Source organism: Ammodytes marinus (assembly GCF_949987685.1).
Source record: "Ammodytes marinus genome assembly, chromosome: 23".
Taxonomy (NCBI): Eukaryota; Metazoa; Chordata; class Actinopteri; order Uranoscopiformes; family Ammodytidae; genus Ammodytes; species Ammodytes marinus.
The window spans coordinates 12818799-12839922 of NC_137227.1; the positions used below are offsets into that span (position 1 = coordinate 12818799).

General features: G+C 43.5%; 1 protein-coding gene across 1 annotated transcript in view; it reads left to right on the forward strand.

Annotated features, from left to right (window-relative positions):
* Positions 1-285: 285 nt before the first annotated feature.
* Positions 286-21124, forward strand: part of LOC307269179 (protein phosphatase 3 catalytic subunit alpha) — a 68079-nt gene continuing 47240 nt past the window's right edge. Inside the window, exon 1 of the mRNA XM_080052029.1 lies at positions 286-552. Coding sequence (XP_079908155.1) covers positions 492-552 — 61 coding nt within the window. The 5' untranslated portion in view covers positions 286-491. The remainder of the gene's footprint in view (positions 553-21124) is intronic.

Here is a 21124-nt window from a genome sequence, read left to right on the forward strand (position 1 = left end):
ACGAAGCCTACATTTTTTTGATGCTATGTTTTTTTTCTTATCCTCTTTTCTTTCTTTGTTTGTATTGGTGGAAATAGTCTTCCATACAAATGTCTTATATAGGTTATTCACACCTGGGCAGACCATGACACAGAGGCAGACCTTTGATGAAAGTGAATGTGCTGGCAGTGGCAGCCTGTCGCTCTCCACCAATAGGAAGAGCCGGTGTGAGCCGAGGGGGGCGGGCCCTGCGGGTTAGCAGGTTTGACTGCGCACTGCGCTCAGACAACTTGATACAGTCTGAGTAACAGTAAATCAGACGGAGCAGCTCCTACGGCACCAGCAGTGAAATTGTAACCCTGTTGCAAGTATTTTTGGCCGCTGATAGGAGCGAGTGAGATCACTGTGGTCTCTTTCCTCGGCTAGACTCTAAAGAGTTGTTCGGCAAGAGCAACGCAGGGAGCGTTTTCAGTCTAATTTCTGCTATAACTCATTATTATTCCACACTGGAAATGTCCGAAAACAAGCCGAATGATGAACCGAAGTTATCTACGACGGACAGGGTGGTGAAATGTAAGTGTACATTATTTTATGCCAACGCAGAAACGAGACGCTGTCACTACAGCTCTCTCTCTCTCGCTCTCTCTCTCTCTCTCTCTCTCTCTCTGTCTGTCTCTCTCCTCTCCTCTCTGACCACACTTGGAAGAATTCATGGTCGTAACAGCAGCACCAGCAGCAAATGTAGTCGAACAAATTGTTTGCTGGATATACGGAGGGAGAAGGGTGTTAGCCGAGCAATGACAGCGCCAGTCAACTAGGAAGTGAGGAGGGTTACTCCAGTTTGTAGGGCAGGGAACGTATCTCTATAAAATGTGTCACTTTGTGCCTATGAGGAGCAATACAGCCGCTCGTCTGCATAGGCTACACATTGTTTTTTTCCTTCTTCTAAGCAGTAGGCTACGGACAGCAGTGTGACAGATGCAGGGTCCTTGGATTAACGTACAGCTGTACAGTATGCATGCAGATATTGCACAACTGCTGCATTCAACCCCAGGGCGACCCCGGCTCCCCCCCCCCCCCTTATTTTGCATGCATCTACAAGCATAGTTTTACCAATGCTCATTGTTTCGTCCCTTCTCCTTCATCATGCATAATACTAATAGGGCTACTCGTGCGAGGTCGCCTTTGTTTTGAATTGGCAAATTGGAGAGGAGGGAGCTGTTTGTGTCGTGTGCCATATGGGGCTGGCGCTTCCTCCCTTTCTAGTGTTTACAGGTCTGACATTCCACCTTTGCAGCCTACCATAAGAATGCAATAAAGATCATAATCGGGTCGACCTACCTACCTAGCCCACTTGAACACAGAGTCAAAGCAATGCAGCCTGCCCAGCCTGTCAGTTGACAATCTTACAGCTGACTTAATGCAGTCCTGCTCCACTCCAGTGACAACATTACAGCCTATATGTTCTGCTGTAGAATAGGTGACTCTTGACTGGCAATTCTCAACATTGGAAGATGAATGGGAAAAAAAAAGAAAGCCTTTCCTCAAAAGCAAGGCGACAGATTGTCTGTATTTGTGCTGAGTTGCAACCATCACCCCACAGTAGCTGCATGACAGCAAGCATGAGTGACTGCCACAGTGTTTGTGGGATTGCTGGGTCATTTTACATCAGGATTAGTTGCTGGGGGTGTAATGCTTGTAATGATTAGATCATGGGGTGACCATTAAACATAAAGATGTTGTCGAGTAAGCCAGTGCCAAAATACTATGACTGATGAAAGCATTGTCTGTGCGCTATATTAAAAGCAAATGTTCAGTTCCCACTTAATTGCCTCCTTGGGCTCAGCTTGTGCCATTTGAAAAAAAGGGGGAAATGATAACTGCAACAATTTTTTTTTTTTTTTACTATACCACTTCTGCCATGGCTACACACTTTGCTACGAAAATTGGGTCGAGTGTTAAAAGAGAGTCACACCATGTCTTTGGCGCTTTTGGTAATGAATATTTCAAGAGATCATCCCTGTACAGTCTCCACCAATTTGAAGGGTCATGAAAAATAGATACGACAAGTGTGTGGGGGTTTTGAAGAGATCCGACATTATCACTGGGAGACCTGGGCAGGCGCCGGTCTCGTCATGTGTTGGTTTGGAGCTACCTTTTCCCCTTTGTCACACCAAGAAAGAGATGCCATTGCATTGCACGCCTCAATACTGTTTTTCCCCCCTCCTCTGCTTTGGGTGTGCTCTGGTCTTAATCAGGTTAAATGTATCGATTGGCCATTTAGAGAGGGCTGTCAGGGAATCTGAGAACACTGGTTCTAATAGGGCTCTATCTCTCTCTCTCAAACCTAATGTTGAGAAGTAATTGAACGCACCATTCTTTCATCGAGTTTCAAGTGGTCAGTGTTTTGGGAATGCATCGGTATTATGACAACACAGACGCTGGCTGTGTACAAAGCACCTCTCCAAAATAACTGCAGGCTGTAGGTGTGAAGTCATTTGTTGTAAGCTAGGCTAGTTTTGCCCCATTACAAGGTGTCAGTCCAACTTATCATAAGTGCTTTTTGCATCCACCTGTTCTCCAAACGCATTATCATAATGCTCCTGAACGAATGCTGCTGCTGCTGCTGCCGCATAGTAATTACTTGTGAGGCTTTAATCAGCGGAGGCAGGAGAAAGAGTTGTGTACTTCACGATTTTCAGCCCTGACAGAAGTAAACTGGAATGTATGCATCATTTCCAGGATGTCACCGTTACATTGAATGAACCCGGTGACTTGCATATGTTTCATAACGGTGTTGTGTAGAATTACTGCTTGTTTGGTGGCCGCTGCAGTTGTTTTGCGTTTATTTTTATGAAGGCTTACCTGGTTAGGGAAGCATTGGAATAGGTTAATGTTGAGACTCAAATAGTTATCCTGATTATTGAGTCAGATTTTGCGACCATGATTTTGTTTTGCTAAAACGATTCACCATACGGTTTCAACTAATGATCAACCTGTGGATTAAGCTTTGGTCGAGAAAATTTGAGAAAATTGTATAAATAATAAATAATTATTCTTCACCCTATGATTTTAGATACTCGAGTTATCAAAATATATTTAGTTAATGTAGATCGATATATAATTTTGGTAAATTCTTTATTCTTTTCTTATAAAATTCTTTATCCCACTTGTTTCAAAAAGTCAATATATTAAGTATGTGCAGCTCCTGATTCTTTTGAATAAAATTATCGCCAATAATAAACTATCCCTATGGTTGATGTGGAAACAAAATCTTGCTCCACCGTTGTATTTTGAACGATAGCTTGTCCTAGAGCTACCCCCACTTTGCTATAAAATAAATGAACAGGTAGCAGTATGGTCGTCATGCATGGGTGCAATCCTGACAAGCAGCACGCTTCCAAAGCAAAAAGGAGCTCAGTAATGGTGTTTTTCTGCCAGCAGCTCAGAGGCAGCCCCCCCACTCACCCATAGTCCCCCCTGTGTTGCCCTGGGTCCTTCCCTGTGAGCGGGGATGGATAACATCTGACATTTGACTTTTTGAGGAGAGGCCCCCGTGCTCAGACATGCGTGGGTTGGGAGATGGTGGTGGTGACAGCGGCGCAATGCCAGCCACTGATCCCAGCAGGATAGCTGAGTCATTTATAGAACAGAACATTAAGTAATGTCACATACTTGATCCTTGAGCCTCACATGTGATCACCTGCATATATACGTTCCAGCTTCATGTTCACAGTCTGCCATGTATGCTGCCAACACGCGATAATACAGTGATATGAAATTAGCATTTGTCAGGAATCCTCCTCTGGGCTCTGTCATATGTCCTCATTAGCATGCATGAACCTTGTCATTAGCTTTATTTGCATGGGGATGAGGTTACAATGGGAAAGTTAAGTGATTTATAATAACTGCTGGGGCTGACCAAGGAGAGGAAGAGTTATGACCAACAAAAATATCATAAATAATCCAAGTCCAGGCACTCAATGTTGGTCTTTAAAATTATAAAAAGGCCTTTAAATTATAGGGCAAGACACATTAAAAGTACACCAATGCGTGTCGGCTTGAGCCTTCTTCATCAGTCTGCTGTGCCTATGTTTGTAAATTGTGAAGTTAAATATCAGTAGAAATAGTCCGCCATATAGTAGTCAGAGGTTCCTTGACGTGATCCTAGGCAAATCAAAGTGTCAGTAACTTCATCTTTAGCTTGTTTGTGGCATCCCTAGTTAGCAGTTGTATGTAGTTATTCGATGACAAACCAGGAAACCCTTGGAGTGAAGTGTGTGTGTGGGACATTTGGTAAATGTCAGCCAGCTCGCCAGTTGCTTTTTGCACTTTGAAAGAATGCAGCGGAGGGTTAACCCTACTTTCTTCCTGACCTTTTTTATTTTTAACATCTTCTACCAGACAGTCGATTTGAAATCGAGTCCAAATATCGACTTCGAACATTATAGTAGAGCTGAAATGACAGAAACCAACAGAAAATGTATCTAATAAAATTAGATTTTGGTTTGAGTTCCAGTCTCTGAATTTAGCCGATTTGCTGCACCTCTTTGTATTATGGGACAGTAAAGTTATTATCTTCATCAAAATATAAATAAACAATCTGCTGATTCATAGATGATACAAATAATCATGAGTTTGCAGCACTTTGAAACTTAAAAAAAAACTGCTCATAAATATGCCACGACAGCTTGCAGATTTGGCCCTAGTCCATATATATTCAGTTACACAGCAGCAGGTGAGAGTGTGAACATAATCTTGCCGATGGCTAATCAGAGCCTGTGATTGGTCGGTCGGAGATTTGACCCATGAACGGGAAGAGCAGGCGCTTCAAAAGCAAATTGTCAATATCATCAAAACCCGATGATTTATTTATTTTTGCAGGAGGATAAACTGTACAGGACCAAAGGGCCACCTCTTCCTCAGCATCTTTTGTCAGCAATCCAATCAAAAAGCTCCATCTGAAAACATAGCCTACGGCAGAAGATTGTAAATGATGAAGAGATAAGCAACAGTTCAAAGCCTGTCATGTATAATGTTATTGCCAGGTCTGCTGTGACGCAAGAGATTCTTTTGGCGGGCGTTTTTTAATAACAGAGTATTGCATCATGGCACAGTAGTGAGTGAGAAGGATCTGTGTTTTGTTATTCAGATAGGTCTAGTCTGTGGCCTCCTGAACCTGAGTAAGTGCACCTTTAGGTCACCGCTCATTAGATTAAAGAGGATTAAATTAAAGGCTGTGTTGTGGATTTAGGGCACGAGCAAAGCGGCAGATTTGACCAGATTAAACTCGGTATAGGGGGATAAAGGCGGCTCTGCTCAGAGGTTGTAATCTGACTCCATGCCTTAGCCGCTGCTCTTGCTAATTCATGTGAACAAATGGATGCCTGGTCTCTTGATGAAGCAACAGGGGGGAAGAAATCTGTTTACCTACCTAGACCTTTTTAGATTGTTGGTAATCCAGTGCATTTTGAGGATTTGCTAGCCTTTGAACTCATGCTGTTGATACATTTGAACACTGTGCACTTTTGTCTGCAGCAGTTTTTGAGGTTATATGTTGTTGATGGACAGAGTTTTTGTGTGGCTTTTTACTATTGTGGCTCTTTTTAAGGTGCCTAAGGGCGCACTCACACTAGTGAATAGTGAATAGGCCATCTCTAGTACATTTGGACCCCTAAGTCGAGTTTGTTTCGACCAGTGTGAGTGCTCCGTTCTGTGCTCAAGCATGGCACACTTCCTTGGCCCTGGCACTGTTAGGACAATTGTGCTTAAGCAGTGCACGGTACAGATCAATTGAGCCAAGTGTGAGTGAGCCCTTACATATGGTCATTTTCCCTTTCAACCAGTAAAGAACCATTTTGTAGAGGGCCAAAAAGAAAACCTCCACTCTTGATTGCCTGTACCGACAGTGCCCATACAACATCCATAGGTCACAACGTTGCACTATTGTATTTGGTAAAAAAATCAACCTATGTACAATACAAACATTCAGAATTTCCAATTTCATAGCTGGCAGACACCAACAGATGGCCTTTTTGTGAGCTAGAGCGGCTAACAAAAGCTGTTTGGGACAGAGACAGCCAGGAGTGGTGTGTCATTAGATCCCTATCTGGAGCCGGTGGCAGCACAGTCACCAATCAATCAATACAGTGTCTACAACACATGTAACTACACATTGGGCAGCCGGTAGAGTGAGTGTGGGGGGAGGAGAAGGCTAACCCACTAAACTGGGAGCAGTTAGCTTGATGAGTTATATTAGGCCCTGTTCTCACGGCAACACGAAACGGTGCAAACGCGGAAAAATTCCCAAGGTTGCACTATATCATGTACATGAAAACAGCAAACGCAGGCATGAAACCGCAAGTTTTTGAGATCACGTCCCAGGGAGGATTTTTTGGAAAAAACAACAGTTTTGGTTTTGTGTGAACACCGAAACCATTTCCCCTGGTAACGCTGACGTCACGGCTCCACTTCACGTATGCATAGTCTATAACATTTGCTGTCAATACCCACACGCGAGTTATAAAGTTAGAAGACAACATAACGTGCAGGGCTTAAATAGGCCTATAACACTCGCCAATTTAGTCTGTAGTCTATTAGTAAGTTATTGATACCATGCACCCGCCACTTTGTTTGGGGAAAGATTTGTCGCTTTTTCTAGCAAAATAAACTTGTGTACACGGCTCTCTCTACATTAAAAAACACTATCCATAGTTCAGCGCGCAGCGATTAAGTTACTGTTCAACAAAAGGAGCATTAAGGCTACGGCTTCACAGTAAAAGCATTTCACTGGCTAAACATTAACAGCATTTCACCGGACAAACGTGAGTTGACTTTTATTTTGAAGTACGCCTAACAGGAAAAGTAGCCGCTCACAAAGCCCCTTCACTATCAGCATGTCTTCTGTTTTCACGAGTTCAATGCGGTGAAATAAGAGGACAGAAAGCTTGTCATTTACAATACTTGTAACCCCAAGCTTACACCAACCGCTTTATGAACGTTAGTGGCATTAATTTTCGGTTTCAGTAAGGTTTTATGCATCAAATTGTACCGGAAAAGCTATCTACTACTACCTTGTACCGCCAACTGCTGGCCTGGCATGCTTACTACATCGATTTTGTCCCGTTTCCTCTGAAAACATGTGCACGGGTAAAGATGTCAGATAAATTGTGTCTGAACGGGTTTTTAAAAAAAACAAAAAAACGGGAAAACTGTCACGTTTTCACCGTGAGAACAGGGCCTTAGAGGCCAGTAGAGTAGTAAATCTGCTTTCTCACGTCACACTCCCACTGAAGAAGGCAGAGCATGGACGGGAATTTTATTTTAGGGGTGGAAGTGTGTACACACTCATACAAACATGCATGCACAAGGCAAGGGTCACTGTAACCTAATTGGGGAAGCAGATTTTTCAATCCAGCTATACAAACCCATCTATTATTGGATTGTTGCTGTTTAGCATAAATAAAGAGCAAATACTATGAATCATTGGCCTAACAGTCAAGACTTGAGCTGACTCAGTTTTTCTCATAAAAGTGTGTCAAGCTGAAAGACTTAGAGATGAAACATATCTAAATGATAGATTTCTCTCATACTGTTTTAAACAAGAGCACATAAATAAAATGATTGTGCTAATTTAAAAAGTCCAAACATTGTTCTCATCACATTTTCATTTTAGCAGTTAACTATGCTATACTTGAACAACTAGTAGTGTTAATGGCAGTACCACTTTTGGCTTACTAATACTTGTAAGAGGAGGGAGTGTGTGTGGGAGTGGGCATGATGGGTAGTGAAAGTGGCTGACTGTTGCATTGGCTGATCAAGAAGTGGGTACATTTTAGACGGACTACTGCTTCACATGGTCCATTTATTTCACAGAATCAAGCATTTTGAATTACAAAGTGAGGGCATACATCCATACAAATACCTCTTTCAATAGGCGTAACATTATTAGCCCTTACAGTGATTGTCCCAAGTGTCTGGTCAGCAGAACTAGAGTAGCTGCAGCCTGACAAGTCTGCCAGTGGAAACACTATACCCCCTTTACAGGTTGTTGCGCATATATATTTTTTTGTATTCTGCGAGCTTATCATTTGTTTTTCACCGTTAATGTAGTAGATTTTCATTAAAGCCATTATTTTTAAGGAGCGTGATAGTGTATGAAATATATTTAGAGTGTGTAATGTTAATTTGCGTAGCTTGTTTATGAAAAACGGTGTATTCACTGTTGGAATCAGAGTGATTCATTCCTTTTTCTATGCATACACATCAACATAATCAATGCATCAGTGTAATAAATGAACTCACACTCCTAGCCTTTTCATTAGCAAAATAATGGCAGTCTGTTTACATTTTGAATATAATGAATAGTTATTTGACCTTAGCCCACAAGTATACACACACACACACACACACACACACGTGCGCGCGCCTAAAACCGCGTGCTAAATGAGAAACCACTTCAGCTACACGGAATAATGTTTTGTGCCTCGGAAATAAAAGATCTCCACAGTAACGTTTGTATCTGGGACAAACCCTCTCCTGTTTGAACACACACTGTGTTTTGGCCTCAGTTCTCTCCTGCCATACTTGTCTCTATTAGAGGGGTGGAGGTTCCTTGTGGTGTAAACATACCTGTATTATGCTAAATGTTAGCCGTGTCTTGGCGTCGGATTCGGACGGGCCCCTGCATGCTGGCCGGCCCGTGTGTCAGAGGAAAACATAGACACACACACACACACACACACACACACACACACACACACACACACACACACACACACACACACACACACACATACATACACACACACTGTGCCAGGCTGTCGTTTGTATTTAAATATGGGTAAAATGAGTAAAGCCGTCTGCCGGCTGCCTGTAAATGGTAGATTAGTAAGCAGAGGAAAGTCACTGCAGGGGGAGTGATGTTGTAACTCTTGTGGCTCATCCTCTTGGTGCATGTAGTATTGGAGGGGGAGATGACATGGGATGGGTGTTGCAGTATCTCATGGTAACTGTCACTGTCGAGATTGCCTCTTCTCTGCTATCACGTAGGCATCGCTACTTGTTGACACCCACACAGACACACAAACACACAGAACGTGATGCAAATGTGAACTTCCCATGAATGACATGATAATTATGTAGATTTTCTTCATTTCCAGTGCGCGAGCATGTCGGGGGAACGTGCAAGAAACAGGGGCAACACACATACGTCCACATCTTGATGGATAAAGTCAAACCTTAAAGCAATGAGGATAGGGTGTTAGTTATACTGACCCTACCGTGCCATTTATATATTAGTAATCCTCAAAGATATACTGCAACGCTTGTTTTGCAGAATGACACCAGCAAAACACCCCAGGGTGTTTGATAAAGCATGTCAGCTGTCAGAGCAGAAAAAGGGATTTCCCAGAATTCATAGTTGTCTTCGGGTTGTAGCGCCGCATTCCTTTCCAGGTTGATTTTGGCAAGAGTTTTTTGTTTTGGCCCATTATTGAAGCACATGCACAGAGAAGCAGAATTAGTAGCATCAGCAGCGCTCATTCAGACAAGTTACCCGGGCCGTTCTGGCCTGCTAATGGCTTAAAGCCTTTGAATAAGGGCTACGCAACTCATTGAGTTTTAATCGCAATTACAATTTTGTCTTCCAACCATTGTTTAATTGAGATAATCAACTTTTATAAGAGAATGTAGTAGTCAGGTCAAGCCTGCCAGCTTGCCAGTTGTCTGCTGTACTACTAGTGGAGGGTCAACCCAGCCTTCTTATTTACCACTCCATCACTTCACTTCATCCACGGCTCTAGAAATGGATCTACTGCTGGACAGATTTGATCAGACAAGAAGAGAGATCATGCTGTGTACGCAGTTCCTTTTTAATTAACAGACCAATCAATACTTTTAATCAAGTGTTATGGATGTACTTTATTAAAGTGTCTTGTTCCAGGGAAGGCAGCAAGAATAAGAACTACTGAGACCCTTTTTTCATCTGGATCTGCTGTTTAGAAAAGGAACATGTTTAGCTGAACTCTCTGTTGTGCAAAGCAAAGGCTGGTCTTGGGGTTTGCAAGGCTTTTTTATTTTATTTCTCAGCTCCATTGAGCAAACTAACCAAAATTAGCTTAATTGCGGAAATTTAAGCGCGTTGTCTGCCACGTTGACACTTTTGCAGGGACCCATTCCTTTCTCTCAGGTGTTTAAAACTTAGCTAGGCGCTAGCCAGTGTGCAGGACGAGAAAGAAACACTCCAGCTATACAAATACAGCTGGAGGTGAGTCGAGGCCCCAAGGTTTATTTACACATGTTAATTATAGACCACCTGGCTGAAAATGAACCCCTGGTGAATTTGGTGTCTGCTTATCTTAGTCTGCCATAGGGAGATGAAAAAAAATCTTTCATTGGATGTGTCAGCCTGTTCTATATTTGACCACACAGGATGTTGTTTTGTGAGATTAGCATTTGTGTGACCAGACAAGGATGTTAGTTCTGATGTTGGCTGACATGCTGCAACATATTTTTTATTTTTAGCAATCAGGACTTAATTTACACTTTGTGTTCTACCTGCACGTTTTCATGCTCATGACTGGATTACGACTTTTTTAAATGTGAATTTTGAATCAAGTCATTTTTTTCCTATTTATGCATGGAATTTTTTGAATAATCTTGTGTTGTGTATTTGAAAAAAAATGTGCCAAGAAAGAGACAACCAGACAAACGGGGGTTAAGTTTTCCCCGGAGCTGGAGCTGACGATGGCAGGCCTCTCAGTCACTGCCGCCCACGTGGAGAGAGGAGAGGGAGGAGGGGCCACCCACTCACTCAAAACACTCTGCAGAGGCTGACCAGAGCCAGTCGTGACTGAGGTGTGTGTGTGTGTGTGTGTGTGTGTGTGTGTGTGTGTGTGTGTGTGTGTGTGTGTATTTTAGTGGGGAGGTAGGGGGTTGACACAGACTATAGAGGCGGAGTGTATTTGTTACCATGCGCTCGCTGTGTTTTGTCTGTTGAGTCCGGCCCCAGGGTCAACTGGAAAAAGACCACCAGGGGAAAACTTCATTACTGGCTGTCGGCCCTTAGCAGTGAATTTCCTCTGGAAATATTCTGGAAGTAATTGCAAGGTCAATTTATCTTGGTTAAAGTTAGATTGAATTTACACCAGTGTTTGCTCAAGATAGACTCTTAGCTCGCCAGCGACCTAAAGCAGAACAGACAGCAGCAAACCCCCCTTTGGAAGTAAAGCCGACTCAGGGTTCTCCTCCGCAGTTGCCAAGCCGAGGCGAACACACTCCTGGTGCAAACTGATATCTCATCAGTCTAAGCTCACACTGGGCCTGTGTTAGCTAGATTGTTGAGTGGTTAGTGTGTCCCAGGGTTCTGATTGATTTTGTGCCTGTCCAAACACCGCCGGGGAGCCATGCATTACCATGACCAATCATTTGCGCTTTAATACCGTCCCACTCCCCTTGTGGACCATTAAGTGGAGGGAGGGCTTGTGGACTCCTACTGTATCTCTTTGCTGTCAAGTGGGCTTGCCGCTTATGAACTGCCTTTTGCTTTTATTGATTGCACGGCATGCACTGCAGAGAGATCCTGTTTTTCAGGAGACTGTGCAGTGGATGCGCACACATAGCTGTCATCATTGTTGTGCATGTTCATACACGCCTCCGTTTGTTTTCATATTTGTGCGACTGTAAAGAATGTCAAACTTGGGAGCCTCCCATACCGCTGATTTAATTTTTGTTTGTTTTGACACCTTTTGGAAACTGGTTCTTTAAACCGTGGGAGAAATGTTTCAACAAGCTAACGTCTACTTTGTATAAACTCCTCCAAGTCCAAGATGTAGGCCCTTTGTTGGTAATATATGCTGTTGTCACACCCAAGACCTGCACACACACACTCACACGCTTGCTAGCTGTCATGTTTTTTTGGCAGCTTGTTTGTTGCTTTGCGATATCATGCAGTCCTTTTTAATAGTTGCCCAACCCACACAGAAACGGAGAAAGGATTGACAGTCGCACACTGGCACACAGTTACTGAAATGAACACAAGTTTGGCCATGTCCATATCCATGACACACACTCAAAAAGGAGGCTAAAGAGTACCCTATCTTTGACAGCTTTTCTACCACGCCTCCGAAGTAAACTTAAGTCAGCACTGTCAGGTATTCATTTCTGTCCTGTAAAAATAGGGGACATAGTGTACTAGGCAGATTCGTATTGTATTTTTCACTGGCTCAACTAGTTTCTGTCTCTCCTGTCATGTTTTCTAGCCAGCCTCTGACAACCTATTCCTTGTCGTCTTCCTCTGTTTAGTTTTAGCTGTGGTTCTTCTGCCATCCCTGTTTTCAGCAGTGACTACAATGCTTCCTCTAGGCCTATACCATCTGCCAGCCATTCAGCATTTTCTTTTCATTCCCATTTTTGCACACTCACTTGCTCACGCTGCTGCTCAAATGTGTTAGACCCACGTTGTAAGACCCAAACTCCCATAATGTTCCAGGCCAGGCCCGTCTCCCTGTATAGAACGTAATCCGATCCCCCTGGAGGAATGTGGCGAGCCGCTGGGACGGCCAAATTGAGGTACAAATCGACTGGCAGATAGTCTATCTCCAAGTGGTTTTGAGCCAGCCCTTCAGCAGCTATTGGCAGAGTGAAATCAATTTAGCCTTACCCCTCCATTAGATCAAAATCTTTTTTTGACAGACAACAGTTGAATATTTGTTGAGTACTCTGTTCTGTGGCTAGCAGTAAATAGGCCAGGGACCTATTTTTCAGTTTAACAGATGGTGTGTATAGCACTGAGCTATGTAGTTCCATGATATAAGGCTGCAGCACTGCATGTGATGTCTTTATAAAGCCTATTTGCTTTTGAGAGAAGTAAATATAGTGTGTGTTTTTAGAATAAGCTAACTGAAACAAATGCAGCCTTTCAATACAACCGCTCCTGAGTATTCGGCCTTATTAAGTGTTGCAGTTACTGTACACTTCTATGTAGCCTAGATGTTTTAGGGCATTATTTGATGGCACAACTGGAGGGATTAGTTAAAAAACACCAACAATATTTTATTGGACAGCAGATGGAATATTGTTTTTTTTATCCAGATGGTTTGAGAATTCTGGAAACACCCCTAGAAGAGCGATACAACGTTGTTCAACAACCTTCTGGGTTTTACAGTTCACTCTGTATTTATGATCCAGAAAAAAATGAATGCTTAGCTCTGCGTCTCTAATGAAATGGTAATTAATGAGAAGCCACATGCTGGAGGTAGGATAGCTCCGCAGGGTAACATACTAAGTGGAAATGTCTTTGAAAGCTTACCAAAGTAAAGCATTTAGAAAAGCTGATCTGGTCTCCACATGGAAAATATGTTCTGTATGTGAGAGTGTGGGAGTAGAGACTCCCTTTAGGTGGTCAAGATGTCAACTGTCTCTTTGTGAGTCCTGCACTGAACAGGTCACTGACCTGATTCTCAAGGATGCGTGACCCTTTGGATCAGGGACCTTGACCTAGGTAGCCCATCACTGCTTGACCCACGCTTCCCAGCAACACCTATAGTTTCAAAATACCTTGCACCTTACTGACACATTTCCCTTTGATTCTGCCCTGCCCGACTGCAGATGTGGCTTTCTGACTTCGATGCTTTAACTGCTTTTAATCTTATGGCTGCTGCTAGTAAAGCCTGCACAGATGGTGCCTTCAGCGTAATACTCTGCTAGTGAATTTTTCAAAGTGCTTTCACTGCAATACGGAGGGTCAGGGCCGGCGGCAGAGAAGGATGATTTACTCTGCAGTCACTTTTAGTCCAGAAGGGTTGCATAATAGCAGCTACTTCGGGGGTTCCGTCACAGCCTTTCCCCTGATATATAGAGCTGCTCCGAGATAGCTTGGAATGGCGAGACAAGGAGTGAGTGTGTGTATGTATGTATGTATGTATGTGTGGTTGGTGAGGAGTTATATCTTCTGCTGACTCAGAATTCCTCCCGTCTTTAGAGAAGTAATGCTTTTGTTGCCCTCCCTTCCTCGTATCCAGATCCATGCCCCATGTTTTTTTTTTTTTTTGCTTTTGGTTTTTGGCATTCAGGTGGCAGGAGTACCCTCCACACCCTGAAGTCATGGCCTAGATCCAGGGATGAGTTTGAGAGAGGTGGGTGTGGACAAGGAGCAAAAAGGAAACCATGGCAAAACAAGGGGACTCTTCTTTGGGGCCGTGTTGTCTTGGCAAAAAGGAGGGAGGAGGTGGCTGGCTGTGCCGTCCCACTGCCACGCCACCTGTCCTCAGATACACCACAGCACAGTCTGCCAAAAATGAAAACTCCAACCATGGATCTCTTGGCTTCAAACCCTTAATGCCAGAATGATGCTTGATACAATATTAGATGTCTTATATACTTGAATTCTAATCCTTCAGGACGTATTTTTAGTTTTCCTTATTTAAAAAACGCACATTCGAATTCTACTTGCAATATCTGACCCTCCCTTGTCCTTTTGACACACCATGGAGGAATGCCATTTCACATATGTGACGGGGCTATTCTCGTATAGTTGGGAGGGTTTGCCCCAGTCCACAGGTCGTTGTGATTGTACTAGCAATGCAGTATTCACTGTGATTTCAAGCAGGTAACCTTCACAGCTATGGGATAAGGAAAGGGGGTAGTTCATATTGAGGAATGTTATCTACAGCGCTACGGCAGTGTTGAATTAGGTTTTAGCCTTAAGTTTTGAATGCCCAGTTCACCAGGTGTTGGTGCCAATATAGACTGGCCTCATCCCCTCTGTATGTGGCTAGTAATTGGATTCTAGAAATGCCAACATCTCAGCTGCCAACGAGCCCTCCTTGGGAGGTGCGATCACGCCTGTTGAGGCATATTATCTCAGAGGCAAGCTGTGAATGAGTACAGAAAACACTGAAGTCAGTTGGAGTTTGTGTGAAAAGTAACAACATTTTTCTGTTGATTTACAAACCATATTGCATCGCGTTGATATTGTACAGCATTGGTTCGTGTTAGGAGTCATATATCATCATATTGAAGGTATTATTTCTGAGAGTCAGTGTTGTACTCCATGAACAATACATGATTCCTCATGATACTTGTCGCGAAAGTGCTCTGAAAGCTGAAAGTCCTTTCCAGTGTTCTCTCCAGGGGGTTCTACGCATGTGTGTATTGAAATATTTAGAAAAGGCTGAAAAGAAGGAGCCACAATATGGTTCTAGACAGTTCTGTTGGAGGCAGTGTAGGGGATAAAGCATTCAGTAGCAAAATTAGCAAACAAAGCCCAAGTGTTAAATGTAGAAGTAACCAACATTGTGGAAGTTATTCTGCAAATGTTGATACAAAGCTGTCCAGTGTAATTGTGGTAGCATGCTGCAATATACATTTTCTTTATTTGTCCTGGTCATCATTATAATATTGAGTTTCAGATGTTAAACTTCGTAGTAAGCAGTTTGAAGTCAAACTTGTGGTTTTGCGACAGCAACTGCAACCCTTAGCTGAACTGCACACAGGCAATCTGTGTCGTGTCCAGCCGCCCGTCCACATGTCACCGCACACTCACAGAACAAACCGTCAACAAGAACGCTTTGTGAAGTGGCTGCGTGGGCACTGAGGAAACTCTCCAGGGTTAGTGCGGACATATGTTCTCGATAGACCCGTGTCGTCAGTCCTTCCCAATACAAGCGCCAGTTGACAGCATGATGGAGAGCTATGGAGGACTCATACAAAGGTGGTTCTGTCGACGTGTAGGGCCTTTCTTTTTTGTCCAAACAAGTCCCACCAATCCAACCCCTTTAGCCTTCTGACCTTTCTGTTTACCATCTGAGATCTTGAAATTGTAGCCTTGTTGAAGCTCCTGCGGAAAGATGCCATCATTGTGTCAAAGAGTGGTCACGTGATTGCACAGACCTGACGTTGCTTTGTTGAAATTTGTTTTATGAATGAAAAATGAACAGTTGCAATCACTGTGTTATTTTCAGGGAGGACATGTCTATTTCTTCAATGGCAGGTGAAATTCTTGATCGCGTGCATTCAGCAAGGCCATTTATTTTGTACTCGACACACATTCAGTATAAAGCCATGTATTCTCCTTGGTCTTTCCTAAAATGCTCAACTATACAGTGCCTTTTAGCAGACTGTATGCTTGTTATGTCACGGTACTAAACGGACAAGTGAAGTAATTAGTATCTTGCATTAAAGGTCACATGGTATGTTAATTTTCAGGTTTTTGGCTTATGATGTCATAAGCATACCTGCAAACTCGTCGCTTTTCGGCGAAAATCGCCGTTTAGAATCAAAATATATGACCCACGTGAATCGTGTAGATCCGAAGAGTTTTTGTTTTTGGGAGGGGGGGGGGTAGCGGCAGCTGCCAGAGAAGTCAGCCAGCGCTTCCCAGACTGGACTGTGTGGGCGAGTTACCGTAGTGTGAGACGAGGGAATATCGTTATCTTGGCAATAAAACATCTTTGGTAGACGTCATGAGTATTGTCCAATCAGCGTTAAGATCGGGCACAGGCATCACTGCTGCCGCTGTGTGTTCAGACTTTAGAATTGGCTAAAAGTCTCAATCAAACCCCTTTTGATAATAAAAAATTAGAGGCTTTGATTAAACACTGTCAATGCTTCAGAGGTTAATGTAACAGCCTACTGAAACAGAAACTATACGGAGGGACGCAGCTCACGCTGTCGCGCTGTCAGTTTGCCGACATGGCTCTCTGTTAAGGTGCGAACACACTAGGCATTTTACACGCGTAAGATTTACGTGCGTAACGCGGCTAAAATGTTGCTTGATCATTTTGTGTCAAAAAAGGTTATACGCGCGTAATGTGACGAGTCTCCCTCCCGATATTGTATTTCCCTTATCAACCATGGCTGCGATCAGAACCGACCCGACACAACAGCGTGCATGTCCACACAAAAACAACAACAATACGGCCAACAACTGTGCCAAAAGACAAACTGAACAGCACAAATAGCCTAGCATTAAAACAGCATTGCATATTCACGGCAGCTACATAACAAACACAGTTACAGCAGCATCGGTGCACGGCGGCACAACATAAAGGCAAGTAGCCAAAATTACCCTACCTGGCTGTGACAGGGGACCGTGACAGGGGACCGTGGCTGGCGTAGATCAACACCGGTGCTTCGTGTACTTGTCGTGAAAGTCCCGCGGACAGTCGTCATGTTTGGGTTCATAATATGAGGCGCTAGCCGCCCGCACACAACAGGGTGAGTTAACTAATGCTATACGGCGCTAACTTTGTTTATCGGCTAAAGCACAGCTACACATATTCACTGAATTAACCAGGAAGTCCATTCTCCTGGTTTACTTTCCCCACGTATTCTAACCCCGAGCGGCTTCATACAGCACCGGCCGCCGCAATACATTTCCTCCTCGGTGTCTCGCATCAGCCTCTGTGTACAGTACACTGTTCTCCGACCCTGCCAATGTATGTGACGTAGGGTCAAGCTCAACGCTGATTGGACAACGCGGCTAATCGTCTCGCGTAGGAGCAACAAAAGTTCAATTTTTTGAACTCCTCGCGTAGCTATACGCGCGTAATATTTACGCACGTAAAGCTACGCGCGTAAAAATGTTGCTTTAGCGCGAGTGAAAATGTTGCTTTAGCGCGAGTGACGCATTTACGCGCCATGTACGCGCGTAAACCAATGGTTCCCTATGGAAAAGGGGCGGGTTTCATACGCGTCTGTACGCGTGTAAAATGCCTAGTGTGTTCGCACCTTTAGACTCGAGACATAGAAAAAGATCGCGGAAGCCGTTCCCGTAGACAAAGTTAACGGGCAGGATATCCCCGACTGATTTCATCCATCAAACCACAGAGTTTTTTCTGAGCGGCGTCTCACTCGCTCACTGGGTCTCCCGGGTCCCGGTGATTTTCACCGTCACAGCGATCGACTCGCTGCTTTGCTGGGGCGGAGACTTTGTGTGAAGGTGATTTAACATCACGGTCGTAGACGAATGTTATAACTTTATGCTGCATAGTTTGCACTGCACTGTTGACCCACACAGGACTCTTAAGTGAAGCTGACAGTTTAATGAGCGCACATTGCAGAAATGAAGTGTCTGCAGTGCGCTCACAATCAGAGCCGACCGACAGGCCCCCCCCCCCCCCCCCCAAGTTATTTTTATTTTTTAGTTTGTGTGTTTGATATTAACATCATATTATTATATCATACAAAAAAAATAATACAATGTTTTGATCTAGATAGCCTAGTTAATAGCCCAATAATTTAATCAGTTCATCTGGGAGGTAATCCAAGTTTAACTGATCACGTCACGTTCACGTCCAGTGTGTATTGAGTTTATTTAAAAACATTTGGAAATGGGGCTCAGATGCCCATGCACTGTATAACCTATTTCAGCCTCATCTGTGGGAAAAAAGATAGCTGGACAACAGAGTTCTTCTGCTTCATTCCTCTCACTGCATTTAAATGTATTCATTATATTACAGAGAAATATGTCCCATAAAAGAAAAAGAGCACCAAGCCCAACCCAGAGGACCCTGCATAATATTTTATTTTAAATGAACATTTTAATGGAAAATCCAAGAAGCTTCTAATTCATCCGACCCAGTGTCTCCAAATTATTTGTTCACACAAAATTCCTCAGATTTAGCCTCTTAATTTCCCTCTCAAAGTGCACCAGATTCATGCATTTCACTTTAAAAAGTTTAAAAAAAATCTCCCGGGGGGGCATACCCCCGGACCCCCCTAGGAGGGTCAGGATCTCAGCTGGCTATTATTTTCACCCAGCTGGACATTGGAGGCAATAGTGGAGAACTCTGGTTGTGTGAATGGTATTTAACCAATAGCCAATCGTTTTAACCAATAGCCAATCGTTTGGACAGCGAAAAACACCCGACCCCCCTAGAAGGGACGGGTGTTTGTCACCTTTTTCACCTCCTATGAGTTTGCAGGTCTGCATAAGAGGAGAGAGATCTGACTTGGGTTTTCTGTAATAGGCCACAGGTTTTCAGAAAGGTGGTACTGGAGAAAAAAATAGATGTTTGTTTTTTCTCATACTTTGGGAGTCTCTAGTCACAACGGGGACCCATATAAATGTTTAAAAAAAAACTTTTGATGCTGTGTTTGTGGTGATAACAGACTTTTAGGCAAAGTACACAACAACACAGGAATATGCCGACCACAGGTTCCCTTTGCGGGAATAGCTTGCACACAGCCGAGCATGCACCCATAGCACCCTGGCTTGCCGATCCTTTCAGCCTCCTCCATTGTTCCGTCTTTCTGCTATGCTCCAAAGCTGATTACAGCGCCTTCTCTAATGAAAGCTAATCCTGTGTCACGGCATTGTGGAGAAGAAGAAGGGGGGGGGGGGTGCAGGTCTCAGTACTGAAAAGCTAGCAGGGAATGTCTTCTTCAGGGCCTGTCAGAGTGGCTTTCAGAGGAAATGCCAGCTAGTGTTAGCGTCTCCGCAAACCTGGAAAACTACAAGGTGAGACTGAGCCTTTTGGTGCTGGACTGTTTGCCCTGAACACCTTACTGCACTGACCAAACGTGTAATGGCCCACAATGATTCACTTTTACTACATTCAGCCCAGCCATTCGTCATCACATCTTAGTTGGAGCTGACTTGTCTAAATGACTTCAGTGTTGGTACCTTGAGTTTGCCTTTCTATTGCACTTTAGGTCTCACTGACCTTGTTCTGCCTTTATCTGCATGAAAAAAGAATAGCCTTATTTAGGAGGAAACCCTTATTTCTTAACAACTGTCTATGTACTTATGCAGAAATATTTAGAAATAAGACCATTATCTTGAATCCAAACCCGCTCAGATTGTCATACCAATCACAATTCTTGCAAGTCTTTTTATACTGTGGGTGTGTCTGAGTAATTTGCCTTTTAAAGCCAACAAATGGGTGTTGTATAGAAACCATGGTTTGGTAAACATAATGGCAAAATCTGAATAATAGGATCAGAATTGAACCGTTCAGGTGACCCGAATCGGAGGGATTTTTCTAGTTTACAGCAGCATACGTTTATCATGTTGTTAGGTTATTTAAATTTAAAAAGCAGGCAGAAAGAATTGCTGAGAAAAAAAGTGGCAATATGATAAAATGTGCAATTATTTCCTACATTTATCATAGGTTACTAGTTGCATCGCTGCATGAAATAATAGTCACCCATGTTGCTGATTGCTTTGTCAGTTCAAAGTAAATGCTGTTGTACAATGACACTGCCCTTATTGCTTAGAAAAGACATGATGGCTCTTTCACGGCTGTCAAAATGTAATATGGCTTTCTAGGCGCGGAACTGATTTGACTGTCTGTCATTGGGGCATGGCCGACAATTTGATGTCGACCTGTTACAAGTTGTGTCAGTCTCATGATGGTAAAGCTGCAGGGACTTTACCATCCGTGGACTGTGAGTCAGGGATCAGATTGGTTTTTGATAGTTCTGTGGATTCTCTTCCCCTTGAATACTTTTTCTTCCCATCTTGATGTTTAAAATTGGATTCTGGAGAGCGGTTGTTGACGAAATCATTAAATATCTCCCCACAATCATTTTACCTGTAAGCTGATCATGAGGAGATATTTACTGATTTTGACAACCAACATTCCCACAGAATTTCTGATTCCACTTTTAATGCATTTTCATTTCATTGACTGATCTTTAGCTCTCTCCCTGACTCATGCGCCCTCCCCCCTCTCCTGCTCCAAATCCACTGTAGTCATCTGCCAGTCGCGGTCATCCTGCCTGGTCCCTGGCGTGCTCTCACACTCTGTCATTGATCGGCTGTTGAAAACCAGTGCAGGGACATCCCTTAGAAAAATGTACACACACACACACACACACACACACACACACACACACACCACTACCATCACCACCACAGCATTGGCCGCCTACTCCCATCCATCCATCTTCATAGCATACATTTATCCATCCCTCCATTCACCCACGCCAATCCTCCTACGCTTCAGCCCTAACCACACTAATTAATGAGAGACTTAGTCAGACTGTGGTGCATTTTGATCACCTGCTGCTGCTGCTGTTGTTGCTGCTGCTGCTAACGCTAACGATATCTTCTACATTTCTCATCTAAAAATCAGTTGAGCCAGCAGCAGGATTAACGTTCTCTTGTCACTCACTCTCACACAGCTGTCGGCCCATGTCT